Raw genomic sequence first — 16,927 nt, 5'->3', positions numbered from 1 at the left:
TTTCTAGCATTTCTGCTCAAAATGCTAGCAGAATAAGGAACAATGTGCTCCAGCAAGCCTGGCCAGGTTGAGGATTAAGCGGACAAGAAGACCTTTTCTGACATGATTAAACAGAAGTAGCACAGAGGTGTGATAAAGGAACAGTGCAGGACTTTAATTGCCCAGATACATGCTGGAAGGTTTTGTTCAGCAGAAAAAGTAGAGAATTTGATCAATCCTTACCTGATTGGCCATTTCTACTCTTAGAAGCTCATTAGTATAATGAAGGTAATTAGGATTTTTGTCTAAATCATGACGAACAAAAGAAAGTTAGATAGAAATAATAGTGATTCTGTGAAGAAATACTGACACAAAGCCAATAATAGGATGGTTGAACATTTTAGAAAATGTCAGTAAAAGTCTATTAAAAATATTGATATGATCTCATGACCTGATATTATAAACTGAAGGAAGTTTAACAGGTATGGGGATGCCCTAAATCCCCCAAATTCTCACAGAACACGTATGAGTAATCTATTGCATTTAGAGTTTTAAAAATATTCATAGAAATGCATATCCATATAAAAATATAAAGGGGGCATGTTGCTATAAAATTGTACCAAGAAAGCTGAGATCCAGAATGGGTTTAGTCCTATGAATAATGTTAAGAACAAAAACAAGTGTTTTTGATGTTAGTTTTGGAGCAAAGAGAGGGGGAATAAAAAGAAAGATAACTCTGTCATTTGGATGAATAGTGTGATGACAAGAGATGACAGAGCTGCCTTAATTTATTTTTGGAAAAAGGTTGAGGTTTTAAATAAACAGAAGTATAACAAAGAGAAAAGGAAGCTGATAAACTTATGCTTTGTGTCTTTTAAATCTGACAGGGAGAATGATCTTTAGTTTAGAAAGAAGAATTCATAAAAGAAACCTAAAGTCCAAGATTTGCAAAAGATTTTAAGAGTTAACTTGGATATCTGAGTCTGTTGGATGGCTCAGATAGATGAGTTTAAGCTTGTTGCACCTTTCAGCAGCAGCTTTGGGGAGCTGCTGCAGTGGGAGAGGTGCCAATGCCTGGAGCCTGGCAACTGCAAATATGACTTTTATATTTTTTTTAAGTGTAAGGGTTAAGATTTCTGCAATCTATGCATTGATCTTGGACAAAACTCTAGAATTACTAAATGACTCATTAAAATAATTGTGTCTGAACCCTTCTAAAAGGAAGTGGTAATCACTTGGAGTATGGGCCCCTTAAGGTAAGTCATGGAAGACTGGCCTCATTTATTTTCCTAGAATTCCTAGACTGAGCATCATAAAAATGTCAGACCTGGTGTTCAACATGAGGACTGTGGGAAGAGCACAGGCTCTGCAACTAGATGTCCAAGGACCGAATCCTCTCTTTACCCTTTACTAGTAGTGTGACCTTAGGCAAAGTACTGAACTCTACTATATGTCTGTATTGTAAAATGAGGATAACGACAGTGCCCACCTCATATTATTTTTAGAAGGATTATATGTAGATGCTACAATATAAAGCATTTGGAACAATGCCTGACACACAGAAAACTCAATAAACATTAGTTATTGTTATTATCATTGGAATATCAGCAACCTGCTTATGAAAGCCTCCCAATGATGGTTTTGTAGAGGAGATTGTGGTCAGGTGGACTATTAAATGGATTTGTAATTAGTTATGCAAAGGATGCACAACTAGTATATGGAAGTCTCGTGGACTGCTACAGGGCTGTGTCCAATTCAATATATTTCCTAATGGTTTAGATGATATATTAGTCTGTTTTCATGCTGCTGATAAAGACATATCCAAAACTGGGCAATTTACGAAAGAAAGAGGTTTAATGGGCTCCCAGTTCTACATGGCTGGGGAGGCCTCACAATCATGGTGGAAGGTGAAACGTCTGTCTCACATGGTGGCAGACAAGAGAAGAGAATGAGAGCCAAGAGAAAGGAGTTTCCCCTTATAAAACCATCAGATGTTGTGGGACTTATTAACTACTATGAGAACAGTATGGAGGAAACAGCTCCCATGATTCACTTATCTCCCACTGGGTCCCTCACACAACATGAGAATTATAGGAATTATAGGAGCTACAATTCAAGATGAGATTTGGGTGGGGACAAAGTCAAACCATATCAGATGAGAAAATGGAAAACTTGCTGACTGAATTTGTAGATTGCATCAAAAATGCTACTGGTAAGATGTGTCTGGAGGAGGTGGAGCAAGATGGTGGAATAGAAGGCTCCACTGATTTTCCCTTCCACCGCACAGTACACCAGGACACAGAACCTGACTGTAACTTCATATCACTGAAAGAGGCATTGAAGAGGTAGGATAAATAGTCTTGCATTGCCAACACCATGCTGCCCTCACCTGCTGGCAGCAGAGGGGTGGTGCAGAAAGTGTTTCTGTGCCCTGGGGAGAGGGAGAGCCAGCAAGTGTGAAGTATTGAACTCACTACTGTCTTGTTATAGCAGAAACCAAAACTTAACCAAACTCAACTGGTGCCTGCCCACAGAGGGTGCATTTAAATGAGCCCTAGCCAGAGAGGAATAGCTGATCTCAATGGTCGGAGCATGATTTCTTAAAAGCCTTGCCACCACAGGCTAACATGCTCTGAGGCCCCAAATAAATTTGAATGGCAATGTAGGCCACAAGTACTGCAACATGTAGGTAAGTCCTAGGGTTGAACGGGGCTCAGAGATAGTGGACTAGGGAGGCATGCAACCTACTGAGACACCAGCCAAGGCAGCTAAGGAGTGCTGGCATAAATCCTCCCCTAACCCCAGGCTGCATAGCTCATGGCTCCAAAAGAGACTCCTTCCTTTTGCTTTAGAAGAGGAGAGGGAAGAGTGGAGAAGACTTTGTCTTGTGTCTTAGATACCAAGCTCAGCCACAGCAGGATAGGGCATTGGTCAGTGCCATGAGGCCCTAGCTCCCAGACATTTCTAGACATGCCCTGGGCTGCCTTGAAGAGAGAGACCCAATTGTAAGATTCATCACCTCCTACCTGAAAAGTCCTTGGGCTCTGAATAACTAGAAAGGATACCAGTTGAGGGCCTTGGGTGAGACCCTGACACTTGCTGGTCTCAGGAGAGACTCAGCACATTCCCAGCTATGGTGGCTACAGGGTGAGAACCTGGCTTTAAAAAGGGGAGGGAAAAGTAAAGAGGACTTTGTATTGCACCTTAGGAACCAGCTTGGCTATAGGGGAGTAGAGCACCAAGTGGGCTCTTGGGGTCCTTGAGTCCAGGACTTGGCTCTTGTACACCATTTCTGGACCTGCCCTAGGCCAGAGGGAAGCCCACTCCTCTGAAGGATGAGTCCCAGGCCAGGCAGCATTTACCTAAGCTGACTAAAGAGCCCTTGGGCCTTTAGGAAACATTGGCAGGAGTTTGGCAATACTCCCTGTGGGCCTGAAATGGCGGTGGCCACAGGGAGAGGCTCCTCTGCTTTTGAAAAGAGGGGGGAAGAGTGGGAAGGATTTCATTTTGTGGTTTGAGTGCCAGTTTAGCTGTAGTACAATAAAATGCCAGATGGACGTCTAAAGTTTTTGACTGTAGTCCCTGGCTCCTGGATGGCACCTCTGGTTGTACCTGGGGCCTGAGTGAATTTGCCACAAATAACATAGGCCTGGCTGTTTTTGCCACCTGCTGATTGTAGAGCCCTAGGTCTTTGAGCAAACATAGGCAGTGGCCAGGGAGTGGTTATAGCAGGCCTTGAGCGAGACCCAGAGCTGTGCTGGCTTTAGATCTGACCCAGTGCTGTCCTAGGAATAGAGGCCACGGGGTGCTTGTGTCACTCCATCCCCAGCTCTAGTTGGCTCAGTAGAGAGAGACACACACACACACACACACACACACACACACACACAGAGAGAGAGAGGGACTTTGTTTGTTTAGGACAAAGTAAAGGAAGAGAACAAGAGTTTCTGCCTAGTAATTCAGAGAATTCTTCCAGATCTTGTTAAAGACCATCAAGGTGGTGCCTCTACGAGTCTGCAAGTACCACAGCATTACTGGGCTTGGGGTACCCTGCCTTAAAACAGATACAGCTGAGATCACAACACCCAACTCCTTTTGAATATCTGGAAAGCCTCCCCCAAAAGGATGGGTACAAACAAGCCCAGAATGCAAAGTCCGCATTAAATACCCAATTCTTCAATGCCCAGGCACAGACAGATATCTGCAAGTATCATAATGATCCAGGAAAACATGACTTCACCAAATGAACTAAATAAGGCACCAAAGGCCAACCCTGGAGAAACAGACATATATTCAAAATATATAGAGACATCAAAATAGCAGTTTTGAAGAAACTCAAAGAAATTCAAGATAACACAGATAAGGAAGTCAGAATTCTATCTTAGAAATTTAACGAAGAAATTGAAATAATTAGAAAGAATCAAACAGAAATTCTGGAGTTGAAAAATGAAGTTGGCATACTGAAGAATGCATCAGAGTCTTTTAGTAGCAGAATTGATCAAGCAGAAGGAATAATTAATTAGCTTAAAGACAGGCTGTTTGAAAATACACAGAGGAGACAAAAGAAAAAAGAATAAAACAATGAAGCATACCTACAAGATCTATAAAAAAATCTCAAAAGGGCAAATCTAAGTGTTATTGGCCTTAAAGAGGATGTAGAGAAAGACATAGAGGTAGAAAGTTTACTCAAGGGGATAATAACAGAAAACTTCCCAAACCTGGAGAAAGATACCACTATCCAAGTACAAGTAGGCTATAGAACACCAAGCAGATTTTACCCAAAGAAGACTACTTCAAGGCATTTAATAATTAAATTCCCAAAGGTCAATGATAAAGAAAGGATTTTAAAAACAGCAAGAGAAAAGCAACAACATACAATAGAGCTCCAATAAGTCCAGCAGCAGACTTTTCAGTGGAAACCTTACAGGCCATGAGAGAGTGGCATGACATACTTAAAGTGCTGAATAAAAGCAACTTTAACCCTAGAATAATGTATCTGGTGAAATTGTCCTTCAAACATGAAGGAGAAATAAAGACTTTCCCAGACAAACAAAAGCTGAGGCATTTTATCAACACCAGACCTGTCCTACAAGAAACACTAAAAGGAGTACGTCGACCAGAGAGAAGAGCATGATAATGAGGAATAAATAATAACCCGAAGGTACAAATCTCACTGGTAATAGTAAGTACACAGAAAAACAGAATATTATACCACCATAAGTATGGTGTGTAAACTTATCTTAAGTAGAGAGACTAAATGATTAACCAATAAAAAATAATAACTATAACAACTTTTCAAGATATAGACGGTACCATAGATATAAATAGAAACAACAAGAAGTTAAAAAGCAGGAGAATAAAGTTAAGGTATGGAGGCTTTATTCGTTTTATTTTTCTTTTCTGCTTGCTTGTTTGTGTGTTTATGCAAACAGTGTTAGGTTGTTCTCAGTTTAAAATAATGGACTATAAGACAGTATTTGGAAGCCTCATGATAACCTCAAAACAAAAATCATTCAACAGATACACAAAAAATAAAAAGCAAGAAACTAGATCATATCACCAAAGAAAGCCACCTTTACTAAAAGGAAGACAGGAAAGAAAGAAGGAAGAGAAGACCACAAAATAACCAGAAAACAAATAACAAAATGGCAGGAGAAAGTCCTTACTCATGAGTCATAACATTAAATGTGAATGGACTAAACTCTCCAATTAATAGACATAGAGTGGCTGAATGGATTAAAAAAAATGAGACTCATTGATCTGTTGCCTACAAGTAATGCACTTCATCTATAAAGACACACATAGACTGAAAATAAAGGGATGGAAAAAGATATTCCATGCCAATGGAAACCAGGAAAGAGCAGGAATCTCTATACTTATATAAGACAAAATAGATTTCAGGAAAAAAACTGTAAGAAGAGAAAAAGAAGGTCACTATACAGTCATAAAGGGGTCAATTCAGCAAGAGGATATAGCAGTTTTAATTATATATGCACCCAACACTGGAGTGCCCAGATTTATGAAGCAAATATTAGGGAGTCAAAGAGGGAGACTCCAATACAATGACTGAAAACTTCAACATCCCATCTACAGCATTGGACAGCTCTTTTAGGCAGAAATTCAACAAAGAAACATCAGACTTAATCTGCACTATAGAGCAGTGGATCTAATGGATATTTATAGAACATTTCATCCAATGGCTGCAGAATACACATTCTTTTCCTTAGCACGTGGATAACATTAAAAAAAATACCAATATTAAACATTTTCTCTGACCACAATAGAGTAAAACTGGCCGGGTGTGGTGGCTCACATCTGTAATCCTAGCACTTTGGGAGGCCAAAGTGGGTGGATCACTTGAGGTCAGGAGCTCAAGACCAGCCTTGCCAACATGCTGAAACCCCATCTCCACTAAAAATACAAAAATTAACCAGGTGTGGTGGTGTATACCTGTAATCCCAGCTACTCAGGAGGCTGAGGCATGAGAATTGCTTGAACCCAGCAGATGGAGGTTGCAGTGAGCCAAGATTGTGCCACTGCACTACAGCCTTCGTGACAGAGCAATACTCTGTCAAACAAACAAACAAAAACAAGCAAAAAACGATGCAATACAATAAAACTAGAAATTAGTAACAAGAATAATTTTGGAAACTATACACATTGAAATTAAACAATGTGCTTCTGAATGACCAGCAAGTCAATGAAGACATGAAGAAGGAAATTGAAAATTTGTTTTGAAACAAATGATAATGGAAACATAACATACCAAAACATGTGGGATACAACAAAAGTAGTACTAAGAAGGAAGTTTGTAGTTATAAGTGCTTACATCAAAAAAGAGGAAAAACTTCAAAAGAACAATCTAATGATGGATCTTAAAGAACTAGTAAAGAGCAGACCAAACCAAAAATTAGTGGAAGCAAAGAATAAAGGTCAGAGCAGAAATAAATTGAATTGAAACGAAGAAAGCAATACAAAAGATCAATGAAATAAGAAAGTTGGTTTTTTGAAAAGCTAAACAAAATTAATAAAGCTTTAGCCAGACTAAGAAAAAAAGACAGAAGATCCAAATAAACTCAGAGATGAAAAAGGAGACATTACTACAGAAATTCAGAGGATCATTAGTAGCTGCTATGAGCAACTATATGCCAATAAATTGGGAAATTTAGAAGAAATGGACAAATCCTGGACACATACAATCTACCAAGATTGAATCAGGAAGAAATCCAAAACCTGAACAGACTCATAACAAGTAACAAGATCAAAGCCATAATAAAAAGTCTCCCAGTAAAGAAAAGGCTGGGACCCAGTGGCTTCACTGCTGAATTGAAAGCACTAACACCAATTCTGCTCAAGCTATTCTGAAAAATAGAGGAGAAGGGAATGCTTCCAAACTCATTCTATGAGGCAGGTATTATCTTGATACCAAAAGCAGACAAAGACACACACACACACACACACACACACACAAGGATTACAGGCCAATATCCCTGATTAATATCGATGCAAAAATTCTCAACAAAATATTAGCCAACTGAATTCAACAATGCATTAAAAAGCTCATTCATGATAAAGTGGGATAAATCCCACTTTGGGATGCAAGGATAGTTCAACATATGCAGATCAATTAATGTGACACATCCTATGAACAAAATGAAAGACAAAAACCTTATGATCATTTCAATTGATGCTGAAAAACCATTTGATAAAATTCAACATCCTGTCATGAACAACAAGAAGAAAAACCTTCAAAAACTGGGTATAGAAGGAACATAGCTCAACATAATAAAAACCACATATGGTTTTTACCAGTGAGGTGGCTCACACCTGTAATCCCAGCAGTTTGGGAGGCTGATGCAGGTGGATCACCTGAGACCAGGAGTTTGAGACCAGCCTGGCCAACATGGAGAAACCCCGTCTCCACTAAAAATACAAAAATTAGCTGGGTATGGTGGTGTGTTCCTGTAAGCCCAGCTACTCAGGAGGCTGAGGCTGGAGAATTGCTTGAACCTGGGAGGCGGAGGTTGCAGTGAGCTAAGATCACACCACTGCACTCCAGCCTCAGCAACAGAGCAAGACTCCATCTCAAAAATAAATAAATAAATAAATAAATAAACCCCAAAACCACATATGACAGAACCACAGCTAGTATCTTACTGAATGGGGAAAACTGAAAGCCTTTCCTCTAAGATCTGAAGCACCTGAAAGATGCCCTCTCTCACCACTGTTATTCAACATCATACTGGAAGTTCTAGCTACATCCATCAGACAACAGGAAGAAATAAAAGGCATCCAAATTGGAAAGGAAGAAGTCAAATTATTCTTGTTTGCAGATGGTATGATCTTATATCTGGAAAAACCAAAAGGCTCCACAAAAAACTATTATAACTGATAAACAAATTTAGTAAGGTTGCAGGATAAAAAGTTGACATACAAAAATCAGTAGCATTTCTATGCCAACAGTGAACAAACTGAAAAGGAAGTAAAAAGTAGTCTCATTTACAAAATACCTAGGAATTAAGTAAAGAAGTGAAGGATTTCTATAATAAAAACTATTAAACACTGATGAAAGAAATTGAAGAGGACCAAAAGATGGAAAGATATTCCATGTTCATGGTTTGGAGGAACCAATATTGTTAAAATGTGTATACTATCCAAAGCAATCTACAGATTCAATGCAATCTGTATCAAAATACCAATGACATTCTTCACAGAAATAGAAAAAACAATGCTAAAATTTATATAGAACCAAAAAGGCCCAGAATAACCAAAACTACCCTAGGCAAACAAAAACAAAAACCATACAAAACAAAACAAACAATAACAACAACAAAAAACAAACCCCAAACAAATAAAAACAAAAACAAAAAACCTGGAGGAAAATCACATTACCTGACTTCAAATTATACTACAGAGCTATAGAAACCAAAACAGCATGATACTGGCATAAAAACAAACACATATACCAATGGAACAGAATACAGTACACACTACAGTAAACTCATTTTCAACAAAGGTGTCAAGAGCATATGCTGGGGAAAAGATAGCCTCTTCAATAAATGATGCTGGGAAAGCTGGATATCCATAGGCGGAAGAATGAATCTAGACCCCTATGTCTCACCATAGACAAAATCAAATAAAAATGGATTAAATAATTAAATCTAAGACCTCAAAGTATAAAACTACCACAAAAAATTGGAAACTCTCCAGGACATTGGTTTTGGCAAATATTTCTTGAGCCATACCCCACAAGCACAGGCAACTGAAGCAAAAATGAACAAATGGGTTCACATCAAGTTAAAAAGCTTTTGCACACCAAAGGATACAATCATTAAAGTGAAGAGACAACCCACAGAATGGGAGAAATATTAGCAAACTACCTATCTTGCAAGGAATTAATAACCAGAATATATGAGGAGCTCAAACAACTCTGTAGGAAAAAAATCTAATAATTTATTTAAAAATGTGCAAAATATTTGAATATACATTTCTCAAAAGAAGACATACAAATGGCAAACAGACGTATGAAAAGTGCTCAGAACTTCAATGGGATATTATCTCAGTCCAGTCAAAATGGCTTATATCCAAAAGACAGGAAATAGCAAATGCTGGCAGGGATGTGGAGAAAAGGGAAGCCTCATACATTGTTGATGGGAATGTAAATTAGTACAACCACTATGGAGAACAGGTTGGAGGTTCCTCAAAAAACTAAAAATAGAACTACCATATGGTACAGCAATCCCACTGCTGGGTACATACCCCAAAGAAAGGAAATCAGTATATCAAAGGGATATCTGCACTTCCATGTTTGTTGCAGCACTGGTCACACAACAGCCAAGATTTGGAAGCAGCCTAAGTGTCCATCAACAGAAGAATGGATAAGAAAATGTGGTACATACACATGATGGAATATTATTCAGCCATGAAAAAGAATGAGGCTGGGCACAGTGGTTCATTCCTGTAATCCCAATACTTTGGGAGGCCTAGCCGGGTAGATTGCTTGAGCTCAGGAGTTTGAGATCAGACTGGAAAACATGGCAAAACTCCATCTCTATAAAAATACAAAAATTAGCCAGGCTTGATGATGCATGCCTGTAGTCCCAGTTACTTGGGATGCTGAGGTAGGAGGATCAATGGAGCCCAAGAGATTGAGGCTGCAGTGCATTGTGATCTTGCCACTGCGCTCCAGCCTGGGCTACAGATTGAGGCCCTGTCTCAAAAAAAAAAAAAAAAAAAAAGAGAGAGATTCAGTCATTTGCAACAACATGGAAGGAACTGGAGATCATTATGTTAAGTGAAATAATCCAGGCACAGAAAGACAAATATCACAGATTCTCACTTATTTGTGGGATCTAAAAATCAAAACAATTGAACCCATGGAGATAGACAGTATAAGGATTGTTACCAGAGGCTGGGAAGGGAGGCTTGATGGGCGTGAAGTGGGAGTGGTTAATGGGTACGAAAAAATATAATGAATGAATAAGCCATAATACTTGATAGCACAACAGGGTGACTGTAGTCAGTAATTATTTATTTATTTATTTATTTGAGACGGAATTTCACTTTTGTTGCCCAGGCTAAAATGCAATGGTGCAATCTCGGCTCACTGCAACCTGCGCCTCCTGGGTTTGAATGATTCTCCTGCCTCAGTCTCCTGAGTAGCTGGGATTACAGGCAAGCACCACCATGCCTGGCTAATTTTGTATTTTAGTAGAGATGGGTTTCTCCATGTTGATCAGGCTGGTCTCGAACTCCCGACCTCAGATGATCCACCCGCCTTGGCCTCCCAAAGTGCTAGGATTACAGGTGTGAGCCACTGAGCCCGGCCAGTCAGTAATAATTTAATTGTACATTTAAAAATAACTAAAAGAGTATAATTGGATTGTTTGTAACACAAAGGAAAAATGCTCAAGGGAATGGATACTCCATTTTCCATGATGTAATTATTATGCATTGCATGCCTGTATCAAAACATTTTATGTACTCATGAATATATATACCTTCTATGTACCCACAAAAATTAAGAATTAAAAAAAGATTTGATTAGTCAAATCTCAGATGAAATTTAATTAGGATAGCCTTAGGATCCACAAAGTAAGTGCATAGATATGGGATGACAAGATTTAGTAGCAAATGTGAAAAACTTCAGTGTTTTAGGCTGTAATGTAGTTTTGTGATGAAGCCACATGCAATCATAGTTTGCATTGATTGACAAATACCATCTTTTTTTTCTGGATGATCTGATGATATCACATCTCAGATATTATATTTACATCCGGGTGTCCAACCCCAGGAGGACCTCTGACAAATTAGAGACTATTTGGAAGAAAGCAGTGAAGATGACTAAGCATAGTACTTCAAAACCATGTCATGTAAGGTGGAGTTGAAAGGACTGGGGATGTGTATCTGAGGGAAAAGCAGGCTCAGGGGATTAAACTGTATTCTAATATTTGTCTGCCTCTCAAACAGTTACGAGCTAGATTGTGCTTGTATGGTTCCCGAAGTTTGAATTGAGACTGGTGGATGAAAGTTGTTAGATTCAATAATAAAGAAACAAGCAAAAATTCCAGGACTGGAAGACTTTCAAAGAGAAAGTGGCTGAGTTTATATGTATTCAAGTTCTCCACTCCTGACCATGTTCCAGCCAGGTGATGATCACTTTCTGGAAATACCGTACAGGAAATTCAGATTACCAAGATGGTTAGATGGAATGCTTTGTATTCATTGAACTTTCTTTATTCTTCATTACTTCATCACCCAAGAAGTTGCAATAGCTCCTTCCTTACTACTGTATCAAACCTAAACCCTACCTAACATAAAAAAATTAACTTCCTTTTATCTGGCTACCTTCTACTTATTCAACCATAGCTTTTCCCAAGGAGGGCCTCCCTGATTTCTTCCTTAAATCTAATCTCAAGAAAATATAGAGAAACCCACAGAAAACAATATCTTTACATGAATGATTACCATGAATTCTGCGTAAGTTTATTCTGATAAACTGATCAAAACAAAAATATAAAGCACTAAAGTTCTTTTTAGCTTGTGGTTGTAACTAGCAGTCATGCCAAACTTTAAGGATGTAAGGGTAAGTTTTATTACAAATACCAATAAAGAAGAGTGCACTTATGGGGGGGGAATATTATATTTATTCTTCAATAATTTTAAGGTAGTAAATAAAAATGTTGTAAATAAACATGGTACTAATATTTTTATTGTTATATAGGTATATATGTAAAATTTAGGAATGGATTTAGATGAAACTGTCAGTTTACTTTTAGCATTCTGTTATAAAATATACATAGAAATCTGGAGTTTAAATATTAGATGACTCACTAAATATGAGAGAAAGATCTAACTCTCGTGTTGCATCTTCCCTTACACTTTATATTTTCTTAAAGGCAAAATCATCAGAATTCTTGCAAATTGAAGGAAAAGAAGTTAAGCAAATGCAGAAACGTAAATCACTGAGACCAAGAAAGTCTTCAAAACCTCTTTGTGATAAAAAACTACGTGAAAAGTAATTTTCTTACATTTATAATTTTCCTATTGGAAGAGGAGTTATTCAGTAGCACTGAGACATGAAAATACATTTTTATAAAAGAAAACTAAATGTTTTAGAAATTCATATATGAGAGCTAAGTTAAACCTTCTCACAGGAAAAGTTGGTGACAGATTTTACAGTTAGTGCTATACTTTATGCTTTTTTCTTTTCCTCTTTTTGACAAATGTGCTTACTTTCATGATGTAACAATAACTGGAAAAAAAATAACTCTTTTTGAGACTAAAGAAAATTAAATGTTAGCATGTTAGATTTGATATTTTTGGTCACTGTAATGCCTGATTTGGATCAATTGCTTATTATATTGGTTAATTTTGTTATGATAAAATAAAAAACAAGCCAACACAAAATGTCCATAAGCCATCTGTTTGGTAATTTAGATGGCATTATTTTTCTCTACTATTAATATCATGCTTCATCCTCACATCCATAATTTTAATGGAGTTTCTTGTTACACAGGAATACAACCACAATTTTAAATAATAGTGTGGAAATGCAATTTAGATTATGATTTACGTCTTGCCAGTCACCTTGTTGATACTCAGATTTTCTCCTTATTTCAACACTAAGTTTTTAATGGGTTGGTTTCTTCTAGATTCTTCTTCATTTAACTCTTAATGGGGGTTTGAAGAAGCTTTAATTATTAGCTTTTGTTGTTGCTTAGGGAACTGAAAGGTATGCTGGACATGGAAGACAACCTTTTTATGGCCAGCTCAAACTTTGTAAATGGATATTACTCACAATTTAGTAGCTAAGAATAGACTCATGGGAAAAGAATTCCAAAGTTTATGAAACAGTCAAATTGGCATTTAAGTGACCCTGTACATACCATTGCTTATCTGCATTGCTTTAAGCTCATTTAGTTAGTAAGATTATGTATTAAAACAAATAGTGACAGCAGACAACAAGTATTTTACCTTCAATAAATAGTTACTGTCAGATTATCAATGAAGCAGAAACTGCTTGATTTTTTTTCTAAAAAACCTTTTGCATTTAGTGCATTAAGCAGAGTAGTATGGCCACACACAGAGTCAGAGTCTTTTCTTTTTTATGTCTTAGTGTTTCAAAGAATGACAAATAGTCCTGTTTAAGAAGAGTGTGCTATAAAAACACACAACCTTTCCTGAGCATGCCAAAAATATTTGTAGATCGTATATATATATATATATTATATATATATATATATATAGTACTGCTTTACTTCATTAAAACAAAAATTAGAAATTTTTATTAGAGAGAAATAGAATGAGATGCAGAGGAATAAAAGTCTGATATTTTTAAAAATTATATAGTAAAAAAGAACCTTGGAAAAATGTTTCTGAAAGTCTTTTATTTGCTGTTCCTTTTTCTTTAACCAATTTTCAAGCTAAATTTTCTCACTAGTCCTCAAATTAAATTGTATTCTTGGGAATTCAAACATCTATTGCAGCATATTGTTATTTAGGTCAATAACCAAGGGAAATATATTTGCTTAATGTTAATAGACTATAATGGGCACATAGGAATTCAGATTTGTTGTGATGCTTTTTAAAGAAAAAACAAAAATCAGTAATGTAATCTCAAACACATTCCACTAGCCAGGACCTGTCTCAGGTAGAATGATGGTGTAGGTGAGCTTGACATCAGAGCACACCTTTTTTTCCACCTCTATTTTAAAAGCCCTTTGTTAGGAGTCCAGAGTACCTGGGAGCCCTGGCTTTCTGGACACCCCCTTTCACTCCTCCAGTTAGGCCTCTTTGTCTCAAGCATTTCCAAATGTTTAGACTTACCTCTCTTTTCCTCTTTCACATGAACACATTTCATATCCTATTTGTGTTAGGCCCTGTGCTTTTTTGGAAATGCCATAGACCACTCTCTTTTAATGATTCAATAGTGTACATACGGTGCCTGGCAGTGGGTTAGGTGTTGTGTAGTGCAAAATAATAGTAACAACCTTAAAAATAAACCATTTCTTGAGATATTTCTACAGACTGGGAATGACACATCTTCTATTTTTATCAGTTCTTATAAAGGCAAGAGTTAGGGATTTTTATCTTCATTTATCAGAAGACTTTTAAAGAAGTCAGTAATACAGTTGGCAAGTATTAGAACCAAGATCCTGATCCAGGCCCAGCCAACTCCAAAGTCTATATTCTTTACACCATGCTAATCTCTGAATCAGTCCCAGCCATATGAAGTGGTGGACAGACCAGCATTAACCCTCTAGATAAAGGGTCAAAATGGGTGACACAAGAGTAGAGCAGCTTACAAAAAAAGACAGTTTGTAAAAAAGAAAAAAAGATAAACTTGGCAGAGAAGTCTGTCCTTGAGATCTTGTTTGAAGAATATTTAGACGTGGACAAAAGGGTAGACAGCACTGTATCCGTAACTGAAAGAACTGACAGGTCTAGCCCTGTGATTTGTCCTGGAAACTGATGAGAATAACTAACTTCTGCCACGTGAGACACACTGTTCTAAATGCATTCACTCTTCTTTCTTAAGGCAACTGTATCCAGGACAAGGTATAGAGAAATTAATTGACTTGCTTATGACCCAGTGAGAATTGTAAACAGTGTTTGAACCCAGGCAGTCTGACTCCAGAGTCTGTACTCTTTTTTTTTTTTTGAGGCGGAGTCTCACTCCCTCGTCCAGGCTGGAGTGCAGTGGCCGGATCTCAGCTCACTGCAAGCTCCGCCTCCCAGGCTCACGCCGTTCTCCTGCCTCAGCCTCCCGAGCAGCTGGCACCACAGGCACCTGCCACCCCGCCCGGCCAATTTTTTGTATTTTTAGTAGAGACGGGGTTTCACCGTGTTTGCCAGGATGGTCTTGATCTCCTGACCTCGTGATCCGCCCGCCTCGGCCTTCCAAAGTGCTGGGACCACAGACGTGAGCCACCGCGTCCGGCCCCGGAGTCTGTACTCTTAATCACTATGCTAGAAGTAAGTCCAAAGGCTAGGAGCCTTGAAACATAGAGAAAGGAAGTTAGACAAATGCAGTAAGCAACAACCAATCAATGTGCTGGGTAAAGGAGCACTTAAAGGAAATCAATCTGGTAGAATTTTGCAGAGGGGAATAGACAGAGGCTGCAGGGCTCAACCCAACTGGTGAACGACTTCTTGTGCAGGCTGAGGTGATGAAGGGTATGCTGGCAGTGAGGATGGAAAAGGAGCACACTGAGCAACCCTGTGCAGGGGAGAAACTGTTTTGCATTGGATGTGCAGGTGAAAGAGAGAGGGGTCAAAGATGTTTTCTGTCTCCAAAATGAGAAATCTAGTTGAGGTAGTGATACTGGAAGTAAGATTTGGGAGCTCTCAGCACAGAGGTAATAGCTGAAACACTAAAGATGATTTTTCCAATGTACAAAGAAAAGTTCAAACCTCAGAAGCCACACCCAGTTCGGAAACTGGAGAAGGAAAACCAATGAGTAAGTCAGATTGTGATGAATTTGAGAGGTAGACGGAAATCTGGGATATTACAGTTTTAAAGGCCCATAAAGGAAGAGCAATTTCAACAAGTCATTCATATTCTCAGCTGTGTTTTGGGGTTCAGAAGAGAACATGATCTAAAGATCTAAAGCTGATTGGATTGGATTGGATTGGATGAAAAGAAAGTCATTTGGTTATGTAAGCTTTAATAGGAAGGTAGGGATGGAGTACTTCTGGAGAAGGACCACTTCCACGCAGAAGTCACTAACAGGCAAGAAATTTGATCAATAGCCAGTAATGTTGTGTGTGGATCCCAGTGGCTACCCACTAATTTTGTGACCTACCCAAAATAAGGATAATTATACCTCCAATACAGTTCATCGTGGGAATTAGAGAAAATGTCTGTAGAGGACCTAGCACAGAATCTGGCATAGACTAGGTGCTCAATAATTATTTGTTGATTGGATGACAGGTGGCACTGGGGATTAAGAAAGCAGATTTTGGGTTGGGCGCAGTGGTTTACGCCTGTAATCCCAGCACTTTGGGAGGCCAAGGCAGGCGGATCACTTGAGGTCAGGAGTCTGAGACCAGCCTTGCCAACATGGGGAAACCCCATCTCTACTAAAAACACAAACGCTAGCTGGGCGTGGTGGCACAGGCCTGTAGTCCCAGCTACTCAGGAGGCTGAGGCAAGAGAATCGCTTGAACGTGGGAGGTAGAGGTTGCAGTGAGCCAAGATTGTGCCACTGCACTCCAGCCTGAGACTGGGTGACAGATTGAGACTCCGTCTCAAAACAAACAAACAAACAAAAAAAGCAGATTTTCATGTTATCCTCTACTTAGGAAAGACAGGAGAGACATACAAGTCCCAGCAGAGTGGGAAGGGAGATACCACACTAACTTAGAGAGACCCAGAGTTCTATCAATGCTAGTTAATGGATAATGTCCTACCTATATTGTTCCACTTCTTTAGGGACATTAGTGT

The 16,927-nt window shown here is 38.5% G+C and overlaps 1 protein-coding gene across 1 annotated transcript in view; it reads left to right on the top strand.

The window, feature by feature from the left end:
- Positions 1-16,927, top strand: part of TTC6 (tetratricopeptide repeat domain 6) — a 147,651-nt gene that overhangs the window by 73,193 nt on the left and 57,531 nt on the right. Inside the window, exon 5 of the mRNA XM_033190834.1 lies at positions 12,378-12,496. Within this exon, the coding sequence (XP_033046725.1) occupies positions 12,378-12,496 (119 nt within the window). The remainder of the gene's footprint in view (positions 1-12,377; positions 12,497-16,927) is intronic.

The sequence above is a fragment of the Trachypithecus francoisi genome, unplaced genomic scaffold (assembly GCF_009764315.1).
Source record: "Trachypithecus francoisi isolate TF-2019V2 unplaced genomic scaffold, Tfra_2.0 Lachesis_group3, whole genome shotgun sequence".
NCBI lineage: Eukaryota > Metazoa > Chordata > Mammalia > Primates > Cercopithecidae > Trachypithecus > Trachypithecus francoisi.
Note: the sequence above shows the minus strand (reverse complement) of the source record. Positions and strands in the feature narration are given on the sequence as shown.